The sequence below is a fragment of the Cotesia glomerata genome, linkage group LG3 (assembly GCF_020080835.1).
Source record: "Cotesia glomerata isolate CgM1 linkage group LG3, MPM_Cglom_v2.3, whole genome shotgun sequence".
In the NCBI taxonomy this organism is placed as follows: domain Eukaryota; kingdom Metazoa; phylum Arthropoda; class Insecta; order Hymenoptera; family Braconidae; genus Cotesia; species Cotesia glomerata.
The window spans coordinates 10,751,411-10,769,985 of NC_058160.1; the positions used below are offsets into that span (position 1 = coordinate 10,751,411).

The window sequence follows — 18,575 nt, forward strand, 5'->3', positions numbered from 1 at the left end:
AGTATAATCTTTGAGTTTTAGTACACGGCATATGCACATCTTTAGAATCTAAACTTGTATGCTTTAGTACACTGTATACTTTATTTAATAGTGTTTGTCGACATGCGTGTGGGGAGTACCTCGGCTCTTGCATTAGCTGTTGCATTAGTATCCATAGATCTATCTAGTACCCACATATCGTGTGTGTGTGTGTGTGTGTGTGTGTGTGTGTGTGTGTGTGTGTGTGTGTGTGTGTTATAGGAGTTACCCAGGCCCAGCCAAACGAAAAATGTTCATTCATCGTATCGGTGATAGGATCGATTGGATGCCGATATCCTTTGCCGAGATATACCGGTAAAAGATTCATGCTTGGTCCCACGACCCGACAACACCTCGGACTTTCCGATTAACAACCTTTCTTCCGGCTATTTCTATTCTGTCTGTAATGAAATGTTAAATAACTTTTTGTTGTTTACAAAGTGAAGGTGTAAGGCTAAACTGTTTGAAAAAAAAAAAAAAAAATAATTTTAATGAATTAGATCATCATTGATGAATGAGAATAAAAAATTAAAAATGAATGTCCCAGTAACAGCTTTGCTAGAAATAAAAGTTGAGCAAATAGTCGCTGGTTAAGTACAAGTAATAAGTCGTTATTCATTATATATATCCTTTGGAAATCTGTTTGGGTATAGCTGTAAGGTATTTGTAGATATAGGTGGTAGATAGGTGTACAACCGATGTTTAAGTATCGAGTCACCTCTTGGAACAAGTGGCTCGGTGCTCGCTGGTTAGATCTTCTTATATGCTTATGCTTGTGGAACAAACTATTGAAAATAAACTGCGTCACGAGATAGAAGATCTCATCGTCAACATAATACGCGGATCTTCAACTAAATCAACTTGAGGTATTGACATATTCCAGCTAAAAATGTTCTACAAACATACCGTAAATCCTTCCATGAGTAACAGATCCTTAAAACAAATGTTAAACCATCGGACATCATACATCCTACATCGGACATTGGATAAATATTTAATAAAACAGCTAGAGATCATTTAAATATTATTTATTATTAAACATTTTATTATTTACACACTGGCCTCGATTCCTAGACATTAATTACATACACTTGAGCATATACAATACTATCTTCTATTACTTTACTTGTTCTCTCTTCTATATCAGTTCATATCTATCTCATAAAAAAATCCATTTTTAGCACCTACTTAAATCACCGGCCATTTTGTTTCCACGAACGGCCATCTTCTCCAAGTCACAATTTACAAAACAAAGTGGTGCAACCATCAAATAAATATTGAAAAAGGCACTTTTTAAACAATTTACCAGCAAAACTCGAAAGTTTGTCCCAAAAAAGTCCGATAACCGAGTGTCAAGTTTTCCAACTGAGATCTAAAGGCGGATTAGCGTCAGTGGAGACTTTTTCTTGAAGGTTATCCGCAATTACAGGTTTTTCATCGACACTATCATCAGAATCACAGCTTTCGTCGAGGATGTCTTTCACTTCTGAGCTTTTCCTACTGAGGTCCATCGGTTCCTCCTGTTCTGGGCCAAGAGACCTCAGAAAAGCGAGTCCTTTGTCACCGACAATCGGCGGACTGCTGGTTTCCGACTTTTCGATCAGAAACTCTTTCGGAGAAGGAGTGGAGCGAGGCGAAACGCTTTCGCTGGAAGAACTGGACAAGCTGGTTACCGGAACTTGCTGACTCGCCTGGTTGTTGATGTAAGGCACCATAAATCGCTGCTGGAACGGAAAGAACGGGGTGTTCAGCAGCTGTATTGGCGAAAGGGGGTGGAAAAAGGGAGGCCCTCGCCAGAGGGGGAATCGCGTTATTTCCGGTCTCAGAAGCTCGTGGGGTAGCAGATCCGGTCTTGGAGGCAGTCTTGGTGACAAGATTGGATCCTCCTTGCGGTCCGGCATCCCCAATCCTGAAGCTGCGGCGAAATTGCTGTTGTTGTTGTTATTGTTGTTGGTGTTGTTGTTAGCAGCATCTAGGGAAGCAACTTTGTCGAAGGGCAACTTTGTCGACTCCTTGAGCCGCTGTTGGGCCTGGTGTGACTGCTCTTGTAAGAGACAGTGGATCTTGAACCAATTGGAGCGTCGTCCGTATCTTGATCCCGACTTTGACATTCCCACCATCAGGCATTTTCTCAAACGACACGCTTTGCAGGCTGTTCGGTTCTTCTTGTTTATTACGCACACCCCGCCGTTCTTGCACTCGGAGATGCTTCCCAGGTTGTTGTAAGTTCGCCCGAAAAATGACTGCAATTTATTAGATTAGGTTTTATTTTATTAGATTGAATTGGTAGCTTGAGAAGGAACTTAAATTGATATTGAAATTTATTATTGGAGTTTTCAGATTATGTTACTATATAATACCCGTGTAACTGACCTTACAACCCTCACATGTGAATGCTCCGAAGTGGAAACCTGCCGCCGGCTCACCGCATACTCGGCACAACTGATTCATCTTTAAATTATAATAAATTATGTATTATTGTTGACCGTTCTTTTCATAAATATTTGTTAATTATTTTTAAATGTCTTTTAATATTTTTTTTTATTACTTAAATAATAGGAATTTTTTTATCGTAGATGTTAAATTTTGTAAAAAAAATTGAAGAAATTTTTTTATACATTTTTACATAATTTTATTTGACCATTTTTTAATTTAACTCGACCAATAAATTATCATTAAAAATAAAATAAATTTATTAATCTATATTATTAAGAGAATAAGCAAAATTTTGTGGAAGGTGTGTTTGTATGATAAAATGGGTTTCTATGGTTAAATTTGTTATCGTTGGAAAGGTCTTGACCTGAAGTTGTACCTTTTCAAGGTGTCACATTATTCTCACCTACAGTTAATTTGTGATGATAAATATTTAAGCTGCATTCGAAAATGCTCTACCTCTAGATATATATAATTAGGAAATGACTTTGTATCTCGTGAACTATTGACATTTTTAAAGATACAAACTCATCCAGATGTTACACTCATCAAGACCTTTCATTTGAGTACATACATCAATTTTTCATATGTTTATATATATATTATATCTATACTAATAAATGGAGAGCCGTTTTTTTGTCCCATTATACTGCGAAAACTACTGAACCGATCGGAATAATACTAATACCATAAGATGCAACGTGTTTCGGAGAAGGTTTTAATAAATGACATGTTGGTGATAACTTATCCGGAACCTATATTTTTTTGACTTAAAAATAATCAATTTTTATTGCAACTAAATTTATGCTATTCGATTGTCATTTGTTTAAAATTAATTTTTTAGTTCTATTGGTTATGTTTATATATTATTAGGCAGATTTTTTCACTTATGAGACCTGCAATTTCTTTAACTGAAACTTCCAATGCTCATTACAATTTTTTTTTTTTTATATTAATTATTATTCATTTTTGTAAGAAAGACACGGGAATGTTATAATGATTGCACATTGAAAGTTACAATGAATATTAGCTAGAATAATTACATGGATAAAAGGTGCATGCCAATTCGACAGAATTTGGAATCTGTGCAAGTCAAAACAATACTTTAATTAAATTTCAAATCTAGATCTAAAAATGAAATTCTATAAAGCGCCCAGCGGAGCGGGCGAGTAACAGCTAGTATATGTATATATGAAAAATATATTAAAATGCATGTGGGTACTCAAATGGAAGCTCTTGATGAGTGTAACATTGGGATAAGCTTATATCTTTAAAAACGTCAATAGTTAAAGAGTACAGTGCAATTTAACAAAATTCATTCATAAAGATTTTATTAAATCATTTATTTCATAATTTATAATTCAAAAAATTCATTTAATGATTTTTTTAGTTAAATTTTTACCGATAGTCAATTTATTATGATAAATATTTAGGCTGCATTCGAAAATGCTCTATCTCTAGATACATAAATAAGAAATGATCTGTATCTTGAGAACTATTGACATTTTTTAAGATATAAGCTCATCCCGATGTTACACTCATCGAGACTTTTCATTTGAGTACCCACATCAATTTTTCATATAGGGGAAGGGAGGGGGACAAAATGGGCCCCTTAAGAAAAAAATGTTGATATCCTTAGTGTTTTTCTCTCGTTTCACTTTTTTTTAGTCCCTTGCCAAGTATTTGACCTCAATTTGCTCTGTTCATTAAAAATGAAAAATTAAAAATGAGGGGCAAAATGGGCCACCTTCAGAAAATTTTTATAATATGAGTTTTTCAGCTCGTTTTACTTTTTTTTTTGCCTTTTACTGAGTTTATGGTATTAATTTTTTTGTGTATATCGAAATTAAAAAATTGAGAAAGGTGGGGTAAAACGGGCCCCCAAAAAACTCAATATGTTTCTTACTTGTTTTATATTTTGAATTTTTTTTTTTATGTATTCAGTATAAAAAATTAGGATAACAATAGACCCTAAAAGCCATCCTTGCAACTTCCCGCTAACTCCATACCTAAGCGCTCCACATTTCACGCCAAAAGCAATAATAAATCAGGTAAAATATGTCGGAGTAATTTAAAAAAAAAACGCGTTTTTTGAATTATTTCGACAACGGTATCTCTCAAACTAATCAATCAATTTCAGTCGCGTTAACGGCAATCAACGCGGGTTTATAAGCTTAAAAACCGATCAGTTTGTCGAATCGATTGGTGAAGCCAATAAAAATGTATCACAAAAAAAAATTTTTTTTAGAATTTTTTTGACGATATCTCACAAATGAATTAACCGATTTAAAAAAAAATTAAAGGCATTATATGCAGTCTTTCTAGAACAAAAAGATTATTTATCACTAACCAAACAATCGGAAGTGAAATTTCAAAGATATGTTAAAAAATTACTTTTTTTAATTTTTTAAAATTAAATATCTCTTGAACCATTCAACCGATTTTGACGTTATTGGCGGCGATTGAAGTGATTTTTAAGCTCTAAAAATCATCTCGTTGAATCAAAAACGATCTAGAAATAAATGTCGGAGTTATGTAAGAAAAAAAAAATACTTTTTCCCTGATATTTTGTTCACGATACGTCACAAACGAATCGACCTATTTTGATCACGTTGACAGCAATCGACGCAGTTTTTTAAGCTTGAGTTGATTAGTTTTTGAAAACGATTGATTCAGCAGATTAAAATTTATTAAAAAAAAAAACATTTTCTGAAAATTTTATTTTCGAGATTACTCAAAATCTATTGGCCCGAATTACCTTAAATATTATAAAATATTTAGGGGCAAAGAAATTCTTTCGATTGCTGTCAATCCCGTTTGAATCAGTCGAGCCGTTTAAAAGTTATGAGAGGTTTACGTTCATACACACATACGCACACACACACACACACACACACACACACACACACACACACACACACACACACACACACACACACACACACACACACACACACACACACCATCGCAAAAATAGTTAGGGAAGCTTCTGTAAAATAAATAGTTTTTTAACAAAAAATATAGTAAATAATGCTGTTATTTAACTCGAGACCTAGTTCGTACTTTACCTATATAATTTTTTCTATAATTCAAAAATTCTAGAACACGTTTAACTGTAAAATATTCTTTGATTTTTAAAGTCTAATCAGCCCATTATACCTCCCAAACACTTCGAGAGTTGAAAATGTTGGGGGCCCATTTTGCCCCTAAATATTTTTGGATATTGAAAATTTTAGGGGGCCCATTTTGCCCCCCCCCCTTCCCCTATTTATATATATTATATATAAATATATGAAAAATATATCAAATTGCATGTGGGTACTCAAATAAAAGCTCTTGATGAGTATAATATCAGGATGAGCTTATATCTTTATAAACGTTAATAATAGTTTAGAAAGTACAGTGCAATTTAACAAAAATCTGTATTTAATAAAACAAAATTTCATTTATTTATCGTTTACAAGTCACAGTAGTCACTTAGTGACTGCAAAGTAGCTAGTATTGTATAACAAAATTCAAGTGAACTTTATCCCTAAAATTTTTTTTAAACTAAAATAATTTTAAGGACATAATGTGTTTAATATTATTGAACAAAAAATAAAAATTACGAGACAATAAAAAATAGTCGAAACAGATGAAAGATTAGTAAATGATAAAATAAATAATAAGCACTCGCGGAGAGATAAACCGTAACCTAGGTCAATAATTCTCTGGAGCCAAGACACCCTCAGTGTACTCTGATCGCACCCGTACCGTCGGGTAACGTCTCATTAGGTAATAATAGCCATACACAAGCATAAAATCTCTCCGCATTCATTCACTCGGTCCTTTACCCTCTGACTCGCTCGTTGGCTAATACAAAAAACGGAAAGAGAAGAGGGAAATGACCAAGAGGAAATGCAGAAACGATAATCACCATCCGTAGTCGTGAAGCAACAACAGACGAACCTTTTTACACCCAACATTACAATCATAATAATTCTCAAGCAGTTATTACTCATTATCAGAGCTTAAATTATTCTATAAACCGACAATGAGCTTTAAAGACCCGGAATTATTATCATTATATTTTTACTAGAGGAACTTTTTTAAAAAATGTTTTTACCACGTCGGCGTTTGCGGGTGCCGTGACCAGTGTCGAGCTTGGAGTCCACCATCCAGCGCTAGGGTAAAAGCTGGCCCCGACCTGACCACCGCTGTCAGGATTACCGTTGTCGATAAAATTATTACTGTTATTGTTGTCAATGTTAATATTAGCAGTGTTGCTGTTTGAGAATCGTGTGGCAGAAGTAGTGGCGGGACCGAAAACGGCGGCTCCACTGGCAGCCAATCCTGCGGCATTCGATAGATCGCCCACGTCCATCCGGAGTTAGATTTATCCTTGAAAGTTGGGGCTCCCGAGAGCCCTTCCGTTTGTCACTTCCATCATCCACTTCCTGCCCATTTTTACTCGTTTATGTCTTCGATGATTAGATTATATTCTGAGTCTGTTAGTCAGGCCAAACCGGGTTCTTCAATCTCGTCTGACGTCCACTCCACTGTCCACTTTGCTCTGTAAATATTACAGGATAAATATTACTCTCATTTTTTAGGCATCTAATGTTTTAAAATAAAAAATACTTTTTTATGGATAGAACTTTAATCAATGTTAATTATTTTTTATTTTTTTCCTTGTTCTCTTTCTTCTTATTCGTGACATGTGCTCATAACATCACAAAAAATTTTTCATTGATTTTAATTAAGAGTTATGATTTATTATTATTAATAAATATTAAAAAACTGCGAAAATTTTTTGCGCTCTTATATAAAAAAGTTGACTTTAATATCAATAATAATCTATATTATTAAGAGAATAAGCAAAATTTTGTGGCCCGTGTATTTATATGATAAAATGGGTTTTTATAGTTAAATTTGATATCGTTGGAAAGGTCTTGACCTGAAGTTGTGCCTTTTAAAGGTTTCATATCATTCTCATAAATAATCAATTTATGATGATAAATATTTAGGCTGCATTCAAAAATGCTCTATTGCTAGATACATAATTAAGGAATGACCCTGTATCTCGTGAACTAGACATTTTTAATGATATAAGCTCATCTCGATGTTACACTCATCAAGACCTTTCATTTGAGTACCCACATCAATTTTTCATATATTTATATGTATTTATATATATGTATATATGAAAAATATATCTATTTATATATATGTATATATGAAAGCTCTTGATAAGTGTAACATCGAGATGAGCTTATATATTTAAAAACGTCAATGGTTAAAAAAGTACAGTGAAATTTAACAAAAATCATTATTTAATAAAGCAAAATTTTATTTATTTATAGTTTACAAGTCACGGCAGTCACGTAGTGACTGCAAGTTTGCCAGTTAATATTTTATTATATTTATTTTTTTAATGAAATTTAACAATAAAATTTCCCAGAAGATAAAAATTTTTTCTAATAATTATTAATCAAATTTAAAAACAAAATGTTATTTTCTTTTCTATGGTTAAAAAATGCTAGAGTGTCTGGTGATTTGATTGTCGTAATGAAAAAATAAAAATATTAAAATTTCAAGTGAAATAATTACCAGAAAAAATGAAAGGTTATTAACCCTTTATCACGTTTTAAAATATTTTTACATCTCACGGTGGAGGCGTAAAAAATATCGCGGTTAATTGCAGTGTCGAGTGCATATTAATTTGAACCGCGTGTCTTATGTAGAGGCAGGGGGTGGAGAAAGATTTCAAAGGCGTTAGAGTTGGGAACGTTTAAAAAAACAATTTCATAATACAGCAAAAAAAAACATTGTGTTTTATACAATTCGCTGAGAATAGCCGGTGAACATTAAATCAAGCCCAGTCTAAATGAATTACCGTATATTCCCTGCGATTTTTCCGAGCAGTCAGTTTATCAGCGTATACGTGTGTCGCAGCTCGTTCTTTTTGATACTTCGTCCCTCTGCCTTTCCACGGGCTACCATCTAAATCAAATGCGAACATGGAAACATCTCTTGGGCTACGCTCGGCATCCGGTATATTTCATTACCCATTACGACCGCGATACTAATTAACTAATGACAAATTAATTAAGAGTCGTTTATGTTATATACCCACATACCGGTTCAGACTCAGACACCGTTCTCCCTGTACCTTCCCCCTCTAACCCCTTTTATCTCAACCGTTTTTGATATCATCTTCATTTCATTTTTTTATTCTCATGTATATCATTAAATTATCAATTCATTTTTTTTTTAAATTACTCCAATATTTTCTTCTCAATAAATTTTGATCAAAAATTTTTCTAAGTTGAATTAAAATCATACATTTAAAAAAAATAACTTTAATAATTTATTCATTTTCTTCTCAATAAATTCCAATAAAAAATTTCTGTAAATTGAAATGAAATGAAAAATCTTAATAAAAATTTAACAATTTGTAAAAATTATTTAATAATTTAATAAAAATTTATTTTTGTAAGCATTGAATATTTACCTTCAATTTTAATTTAATTTAAAGAAAAACTTCACTCGGAATAAAATAAATCATTTGATCGATCCACCATACAAAAAATTATCAATGAAAATTTACACAAAATCTCACTGGAGCACAAAATAAAAATACTAACATAAGAACAAAATAACACAAAAAATTTTTCACTTAAAAATGGCTAAGAGAAAATGTCACTTGTGACCATCAGCAGGATGATAAAATTCCATCAGAGAAATGATGAATAAATAAAAAAAAAAACTAGCGTTAATAATTTATAATTTGAAAAAAAAAACTTGGGAGCTTTGATTGGGGTTTTTTGAAAATAATAACTAATAAAAAGGATTCTGAGACCGGCCGGCGTAGCGCGGGGCGTGCGCTCGTGAAGCACGTGGCGGCAAGACTGAATCCCCTTCCTCAACTACATCGTCAGTCAGTTCGTCTGGTGAGTTCATCCTTATCTCACCTATACCTCCTTGAAAAACATATAAGAGTACTTGTACGGTTCTCCCCGTACGGTTCTTGAACATCTCTTACTTCTCTTCCCTCGAACTCGGCAGCTTCTCTTAAGCTCCCCAGCAATCCAGACTGTAGACTGTTGGATGCTCACTCGCTCTCAAGGCTCGCCGATTTCCTTTCACTCTTTGCTTGGTACCAGGCCTGGTCTCTCTTGATATTCACATCACATACTTGTATTCGTACCGAGTTGAAGAAAACACTCCTTGCTCCTTACACTTCACTTGTATTGGAGCATACGAGAGTAAAGGAGCAGAAGAGATGCAAATGCTCGAGGAAGAATGCTCAGCTCTCAGTACCGAGTAATGCAAGTGAAGAGAAGTGCTCCGTTTTCCTTCTGCTCGCTTGATAATCTTCATTAGAAGTCATCAAATGCTTGGGTCTTCTAGGAAAATTTATCTCCCCGATTGCAGAGATTTCAATCGTGGAAACTTCAACGCCTGAGTTAGAATTGACGCAAACTTTCGTCATCTTCTTTTAGTGTTTATCTCGGGAGAGAAAAATCAGAAGAAAATTGATATTTCGAAAGAAAAATTAATGTTAGAAAATGAGCGGAAAAAGGACAAGGGATGAGGAAAATATTTTAGGAGAGTAAAGAATGAAGTAGGAGGCGCTTGATAGCTGGCCAATAGAAAGAACCGCCACCCACGAAGCGATAAAAATTAATTTATTGCGGGATCACCGCCTACGCCATTGCTCTGATGCTGCGCCGGAGAGGGAATCGATTCGCGGTTAGCTCGCGAGATAGCAGTATCTGTCGGATAGCTGAATTCTTTGGTTTTGCTACCCTGTAAAAATTTAAATGGAAAAACTCAACCTCGAAAAAATTAATTATATAAAATACAGATTTTAATAATTGCAATTAATAAACTATTTTTCAATTTCAGTCAAAATTCGAGTTTTAGATATTTTTTCACACAAATCAAAAAATCTTTTTTTTTCGAAATTCTAATTTTTTTGAAAATTTCTTTTTAATTTAATTTTTAACTTCCCGCTAAGAAAATTGAAAATTTTCAAAAATCGGGAAATTATTGTTTTCACCCCGTTTTTCGAAAATCGAGTTTTCATCAGATCTCGACGTTTTGAGGTCCTAGGAAGCTTTCCTGACTATTCCCGCGGTGATGTCACCGTGTCTGTATGTATGTATGTGTGTGTGTGTGTGTGTGTATGTATGTAAATCTCTCATAACTTTTGAACGGATCATCCGATTCGATCGAAATAAGCGGCGTTCTGAAGAGTTCCTTTGCCCTTAAAATTCTGATACTAATTTACAGAATTTGAGTCGATCAATTTTGAGAATCTCAAAAATAAAATTTCCAAAAATTCGTTTTTTTGAAATATCTTTTAAACGGCTGAGCCGATCAATTCCAAAAACTAATCAGCTCTTAACCTCACAAAACCACGTCGATTGCCACCAGTCCGGTCAAAATCGGTTCATTTGTTCGTGAGATATCGTTGTCGAAAAAAATTGAAAAAAATGTTTTTTTCAGAATTTCTATGAAATTTTTAGTCTGACCAGTTTACGCTTGAAGAACTCAAAAAACTGCGTTGAATGCCGGAAACCGCGAGAAAATCGGTTAATTCATTCAAAAGTTATTGCGGTTTGAAAATTCAAAAAATAGTGTACTATAAAACTTCCATTAGCCTTTTGAGCTCGAAGAGCTCAAAATCACAGAACAGCGATTTATTTGAGCTTGGAGAGCTCAAAATTATACAAAACTTATATTTTTGAGCTCGAAGAGCTTAAAAAATAAGTAAATTGTTGAGCACTTAGGTATGGAGTGAGCGGAAAGTTGCAGGGATGGCCTTTAAGGTCAACCGTTTTCCTAATTTTTTTTTCTTGATTTAGAATTATTAAAAAAAATTATTCTTGACTTAAAAAAATTTTTTTCTGGAAATTAAATTTTATTTTAATTTTGGATTGTTTTCCAGTTTTCATTCTTTTATGTTTTATATATTTTTTCACAAATATACATGAAATCAAAAATTCATTTGAGTATTGGAATAAAAGGTCTCTACACGAAGGTCTCTACATGAAAAAAATTAGGAAAACGGTTGACCCTAAAGGCCATCCCTGAAACTTCCCGCTACCTCCATACCTAAAAAATAGCTTTTGTATGCTTTTGAGTTCTTCGAGCTCAAAAGTTTCATAGAACACTATTTTTTGAATTTTCAAACCGCAATAACTTTTGAATAAATTAACCGATTTTCTCGCGGTTTACGGCATTCAACGCAATTTTTTAAGTTCTCTGAAGAATCTTTAAGCGTAAACTGATCAGACTAAAAATTTCATAGAAATTCTGAAAAAAACATTTTTTTCAATTTTTTTCGACAACGATATCTCACGAACAAATCAACCGATTTTGACCGAACTGGTGGCAATCGACGTGGTTTTTTGAGGTTAAGAGCTGATTAGTTTTTGGAATCGATCGGTCCAGCCGTTTAAAAGATGTTCCAAAAAAACGAATTTTTGGAAATTTTATTTTTGAGATTTCTCACAATTCATCGACTCAAATTCTGTAAATTATTATCAGAATTCTAGGGGCAAAAGAACTCTTCAGAACGCCGTTTATTTCGATCGAATCGGATGATCCGTTCATAAGTTATGAGAGATTTACATACACACACACACACACACACACACACACACACACATACACACACACACACACACACACACGCGCGCGCGCACACGCACATACATACATACAGACATAGTGACAACATCGCGGGGGTAGTCAGAGAAGCTTCCTATGACCTTAAAACGTCGAGATCTGATGAAAACTCGATTTTTGCAAAACGGGGTGAAAACAATAACTTCCCGATTTTTGAAAACCTTCGATTTTCTTAGCGGGAAGTTAAAAATTTTTTTTACATTCGTGCGAACACCCTGTTTGCGGTGGTGAATTTTGGCGAGGAGTGGACGGTCGCTCCCCTTGCTTGGATCCACGGCCATCGTTAATCGTTACTATTTTAGCAACGATGAAGCGGTCCAAGCATACAGAAATGATCCGGATCATGCTCCTCAACCGGCCCATGGCAGGAGATGGATTGAGATCCGTACTGACCGTTTTTATGATTTTTTTTCATTAAAAGACATAACCTGGCATTGCAATTTTAAAAATAAAAAAAAACTTAAAATAAATACACCCGGACATTTTAAGAATCTATTTACCAGTTAGCTATTTTTCAAGTAGTTGAGAATTAAAATTACTAAAAATTATAAATATTTTGTGTATATGTCAAAAAAAATATATTTATTAGTAGCTTATGGCTGAGTGTCTATTTTTCTAATGGTTTTTTATTTCTTTTTTTTAATAGTAACGTTTGATAAAGCAGATCTGATCGTTAAAGCCAAGAATGGAGTAAGAGATCAAGCAGGTAATTAGAACATCTTCAATTGTGGCATATTACGTCATCTATATAATTAAAATAATTAAGATAACTCTATCTCCGGTGTATTTATGTGATAAAATCAATTTTTAAAATGAAGTTTAGTATCATTGGAAAAGTCAAGACCTGAATAAGTGCCTTTTCAATATTTAATTTCCTTTTCTAAAATAGTTAATTTATTATGATAAATTTTTGAAGAAGTTATAAATAGATTCGAATTTCACGATAAACAAAATTTGTTTATTTATTTATTTTATTTTGTAAATATCAATGTGTTTATATGTTAACAATTAATTTATATAATTAAGAAACTAAAAAAAAATTTTTAACGGGTATATCTTTATCGTAAATTGGGTTTGATATTTTTTCAGCGATATTCATTTAAGATTTAAATAATTGAGAGATTGTTATGTCCGAATGTAAGTAACGTAACAATTCTGACAGTTCCTTAAATTTAAGACTAATCACTGAAGATTATATGTCTCGGGAGGCGGGAACCGCGCCTATGAGTAATGGTATGTCAAGGTTACATGAATCTACACACTGCGTAAGTGATTAAAAACTGGGTCATTACTTGAGTTAGGTCAGGCATGAATGAGCGACAGTAGATGTTGTAAGGGTAAAAAGAAGAAAAGATATAAAAGAAATGTACCTGTTAATCGTAGTTGTGATGTTTAAGAGAAACAACCGCCCTTGTTGAGCTCCCTGGATGAATTCCTTTGATAATTATAATTTATAACTATACTTTTCTTAATTAGAGGACAATGGTAAGTAATTAAGGGTTTATTTCAAGAAAGAATTTTATCACTGGTTACCTTGAATTGATATTTTATTAATTTATGCAACTATTTTGGATTGCACTGATAACTAATTGACTGGTTGATTATTAACAGAATTCAAACAACTTAAACAACAGCTTGAACTTTTAAACAAAAGACGTGGTGTAACTCGTTAGATTGTAAAGAATAAAATCAAAGAAGAGATTACGAGATGTATAATCGTGGCAATTTTTTGGCAACTAAAAGCTGATCATCGGATTACGATACGTTTTTATAACTTCAGTTATCCCTCCTGACCCCTCTAATAATTTCGTTTTAACTTCATTGGGGTTCTGATGTGTTAGTGTTTGGTTTGAAGTATGTGTATATGAGTAGCCCCATGAATAGATTATTATAATTGTGGTTCGATGACGCGATAAGGATTCTGTCTGAGATTTTATTACTAATTTAACGACGCGAATGTCAAAAAGAAGAAAAAAAAAAGTCTCAAGCCCGATAACTAGAGCGGCAATGGTTTCGTTGTTTTCATGGGACGCCAGAATGTAGGATTCCTACACGTGTCACTTCGCTTCAGATTTATTTCCAAGTGGCCTTGTATAATTATAAACTGGGCGAATAACTGAGTAAATTTTACCTATTTTTCGAGCAGCAAGGATAATAGGACCTTAATAATTTTCTACCAACGAACTAACCTTCGTGACGTTAAGATTTCTACTGCCGCTTCCATTGTCCGAGATGGGGTTTTTGTATGCATCGTCGGTATCGACAGCTATTTACTATTCGCATAAAATTATTACTTAATTCAGTGCATAAATGTAATTCCCGGAATTTCTAATTTTTTTGTCTGAACTGGAGCAAAGATATAGTTCCCGTGATCTTCTTGATACCCAACTTGGTGAGCACGGACAGATCTCGGTGCTTCGAAACATTATTATGAACCGACGTAGAGATATAATTTCCATGGTCTTCTCAATGACCAACTCGGTGTGCATGGATAAGTCCGATGGTTCTGAATTTTGGTCTGGATCGTTGCGCATATGTGATTCTCGTGATTTTTTCAATACCCAACTCGGTGTATACGGACAGATCTCGGTGCTTCTAACTTTTGAATACACGGACAAATGTGGCACTTCTAAAGGTTGGTCTAGGCTGGTACAAAGATGTAATTCTCACGGTTTCTCAATGGCCAACTTGGTGCACGCGTACAGATTCCGGTGCTTATCAACCTGGTGTATAAAGGCCTTTCCCGCGATTTCTGATGATTGTTTTGCGGTTAACCATCTTTTATTGTGGCCGACATATCGATGTGCGTTTTGGCAAGGTTTGGTGTACCTCGGATGAATAGATTCACGAAGATTAACCAATATCATATTTTGGTTCTGGTACTTGTTTCGTGAGTATAGCAAAGTTAGTGTATTTCTTAGAAAAGGCAATAAATTCTCTCAGTAGGTCGAGTGGGGTATTACACGTGCAGCATCTTTACCAATACTAATGCTACCGATATCTCATGACTACTACTACTACTAATGCTCTATATATTGAATAGTTGTCGATGTCTATACTGCTGGGGCTAGTTACTTTACCGACGTATGATTAGTTATCATAGAAAAATTATATCAAATTGATGTCAGGTTCCCTGATAGCCAAGTTGGCCGCAACTTTCTGTCAATCTACTGCCGCAACTTGTCACCAACTTGGCGGCAACTCTTGGAAAGTAACTCGGTTGGTGTCAACTTGTTCACCAAGTTGTCACCAAGTTGTCGGCAAAAGTTGCTCTGAAACTTTTTCACACCAAGTTGACGATAAGTTTCTCAAGAAATTTGGCGACATATTGCGGCAGTAGATTGGTCTCTTTTTTCTCAGAAACTTGTAGCCAACTTGGCGCCAACAGTTACAAATTCGGAAGTTGACCGCAAGTTGTCGCTAAGTTGGTGGCAACTATCTGACACCAACTTGGTTGGTCTGAAACTGTGGCTATCAGGGTTGTTTTGGAAGAGCATGACACAGCCCAAGGTACAGAGAGTAGGGATAAGCAAGTGTGAAAGAGGTATTGCATTAATTTCACAACACATCTCCCTTCTAAGGAAATAATAATAACAGGAAAATCCACACGAGTTACACGGGGCCGTAACAAGATTAAGGAAAATTTTGGGATGAGCATATTATTATTAATGAAATTTTTTTAGTTTGATTTGGTATCGTCAGAAAAGTCTTGATAAGAATGAGTGCCTTTTGGTTTTATATATTTTTTAGTAGTCTAAAATTTCTTATGGCAAGTTTTTGGAGGAGTTTTTAATAGTTGGGTGGTTCTATAAATTTGTTCCGTCACATTTGTCCATTAAATTATTCGTAATTGATCCTGTGATGGCATTATTATTTTTAAAATTTATTAAAAAAATCCTCAAACTATGTATAGTGTCATACATACAAAAAAATCATCTAGTTAAAATTTTCTTATTCATTGTCCCTAAATCTCGGCAGTCGCATTGTGACTGCAGGTTGTTAGTTATTATATCATTATTAATTTATTTTTTTATTTGTTATTTTTAGAGGTTCTCGAGGAAATAAGGGTAGGCATGCAGAATTTACAGGCGGCTGCCGCTCGTATTGAGCGCCCTATCCTTCTCATAGCCAATAGGGAGCACCTATTCGCGTGGGAAGATTTCTTCAACCAGGATCCATTCCCGCTAATTCCATACTTAAGCGCTCAAAATTGCACTTATTGTGTTTTTGAGCTCTCTGAGCTCAAAAGTCTAATAGAAGTTTAATAAAACATTATTTTTTGAATTTTCAAACCGCAATAACTTTTGAATGAATGAACCGATTTCCCCTTCCCCTTGTCCCGCATTGGGCGCCTCCCCAGGTGGCGGATAGGGGAATGCCCGGCATATCTGCATGTCAGATGCGTCGGGTACCGAGGAAATAGAATACTCGGGGTGGACCAAAACCTAGCAAAAGATGATATGAAAATGCCAGATCAATTTCAAACATCGTCTACGGTGCAGAGGGGGGATACCTCAGTGCCGGCGAGGGAAGGCGTGCAAACGGGCCTGAACTCGTCGTTATCAAGCGACCGTTTGAACAGCGGAGTGACCCCATGGTTCTGCTGTCTAGCAATGCTAGCAAGGTTAGAGGGAGTACGAAATCAGCCCAGATGGCAGAGAACGGACAGCTGAGCAACATTCCTCCAAAAAGTGGAGGACCTTTTGCTCCTGTCACTAATCAAACCTACCGAGGAAGAATCAACTCTGTACCGACCGTTACAGGCCAGCAGTCATCAATGGAGAGGCTCGGCATCAAGATCAAAGAGTTAGCCGAGTTTATAAAAGACAAGAAGAATCTCCATCATTAGATTAGAAAATTGATTACATCTATCACTACAGCATATAGGTTAGCCAACAAATCACCAGGCATGTCGGCCTCAACGACCTAAACAACTTCGAGTCTGACCAAAAAACCACAGCCATCTTTGGTCACTCCTAAAAAATGAATGTATACAGAGTATAGTACGGAGCGGACGTTATTTTTTCTATCCGATTGCTGGTGGCTTTTTGTCTACTATTTTGCTTATTGTCTGACTTTGGGTTGTTTATTGTTGAAGTGTGGATTATTGTGAGTATTTTGTGATATTAGTCTCTACTGTGGAGAGTGTAGTTCTTTAGTTTTAATTAAAACATTTATTGCGTTTTTTGGATTGAGGTTGTGTTTTCTGCGGGGCACGTTTTCTCTTGCTGCTTATTGACTGCATTGTACTGCCATCTAGCGGTGTCTGTTGCAATGACTGCTTATTGTGTGATCTGTGTTCGCGGTATTACCGACGTGTCAGCTTTGATTCAAACTAAGGCTGAATGTAAGCATTATTATCATGACTCTTGTGTAAAAGTTCGTTGTAATTTGCCGAGTAAGTCGCTAGCTGCTGCGAAGATTGTAAACAAGTGTCCGGTCTGTGTTCCGGATGTCTCTGACATTTTGAATAAGATTAATGAGCGACTGAGCAGTGTTGAGAAGATTGACGTGATGAGCAAGAAGCTTGAGGGTATCAATGTTGATGAGATCAATGAGATCAGTGCTAAGCTCGAGCAAATTGGTAAGATTGGCGACATCGGCATGAAAGTGGATGGGATGGTGGCTAACGTTGATGGTTTCGTGAAGTCTATTGCGTCAGTCGAGGGAAAGATTGATCATTTGAGTCTTGAGTGTAACTCGTTGAAGATTACAGTTAAAGAGCTTCAGGAGCGCTTGATTGAAGTTGAAAAGGGCCAGCCTGGTCTCTCTGCTGACCTTGCTGAAGAGATTAAGGGTGCTGCGCAGAGGGTGTGCGATGGTAGTCTTGAGTTGAGAACGCTGCAGCTTGAATCTCAATTGCTAGCTAATGAGATTACAATTGGTGGGCTTCCAGAGGGGCGCGGTGAAAGACTTATGGACACATTTACGTTATTTACCACTGCTATTGGAGTTCAGGTTGCTGAGAGAGATGTGGTTAAACTGGAGCGGCTTGGAAGGGCTGGTGCTATGAATCGCAATGTACGCGTTAAGTTCGGCAGTCAGAGGTTTGTTGATGAGGTTATGAAGAGTGTAAGGAGTAATCCTGTGAAGCTGGGTGCTGTAATGCCTAAAGCGCAAGTTCCTGATGCTCCTGTGTATGTTCATAGGCGTTATCCTTCTTCTCTTTACAAGCTTCGTGCTGATGTGCGTAAGGCTTATCCTAGGATCCAGGCTAGGAATGTCTGGATTTCTTTTGCGTGTGTTAACGTCCGGTATGCGGAAGATAAGCCTCCAGTGAAGCTGTTACCTTCAACGGGAGTAGGTCCTTTGCGGGGTCTGCTTGATTAGCAGCGAGTTCCTCCCTCGGTATCATCATCATCATCACCTGGAGGCGTGTCTGACATTGTGGTTGGCACTCTGCGACCTCTGTTCAATAAAAAGTGTTTGAGAGTGTGTCATGTTAA

At 35.4% G+C, this 18,575-nt stretch overlaps 1 protein-coding gene across 3 annotated transcripts; it reads right to left on the reverse strand.

Annotated features, from left to right (window-relative positions):
• Window positions 1-1,031: 1,031 nt before the first annotated feature.
• On the reverse strand, window positions 1,032-8,989 carry LOC123262300 (nuclear receptor subfamily 1 group D member 2-like). Of its 3 annotated transcripts, none has more exons than XM_044724482.1 (4): window positions 8,945-8,989; window positions 6,557-7,003; window positions 2,392-2,469; window positions 1,032-2,261 (listed from the first exon to the last, which is right to left on the reverse strand). In XM_044724482.1, the coding sequence occupies exons 2-4, from the start codon at window positions 6,812-6,814 to the stop codon at window positions 1,371-1,373; spliced, it is 1,227 nt and encodes a 408-aa protein (XP_044580417.1). In that variant the 5' UTR covers window positions 6,815-7,003; window positions 8,945-8,989; the 3' UTR covers window positions 1,032-1,370. The 3 variants fall into 3 exon arrangements, with proteins under 3 accessions (XP_044580417.1, XP_044580416.1, XP_044580418.1); XM_044724481.1 differs by lacking the exon at window positions 8,945-8,989 and adding an exon at window positions 8,327-8,660; XM_044724483.1 differs by lacking the exon at window positions 8,945-8,989 and adding an exon at window positions 8,041-8,249.
• Between the last annotated feature and the right edge of the window lie 9,586 nt (window positions 8,990-18,575).

Bases quoted from the DNA above. Each gene is read 5' to 3' on its own strand.
- LOC123262300 (XM_044724482.1), bottom strand. From the start codon at position 6,814: ATGGACGTGGGCGATCTATCGAATGCCGCAGGATTGGCTGCCAGTGGA. The intron at 2,470-6,556 runs GTAAAAACATTT...TATAATTTAAAG, and splicing joins CACCCGCAAACGCCGACGTG to ATGAATCAGTTGTGCCGAGT. The intron at 2,262-2,391 runs GTCAGTTACACG...AATAAATTGCAG, and splicing joins TCACATGTGAGGGTTGTAAG to TCATTTTTCGGGCGAACTTA.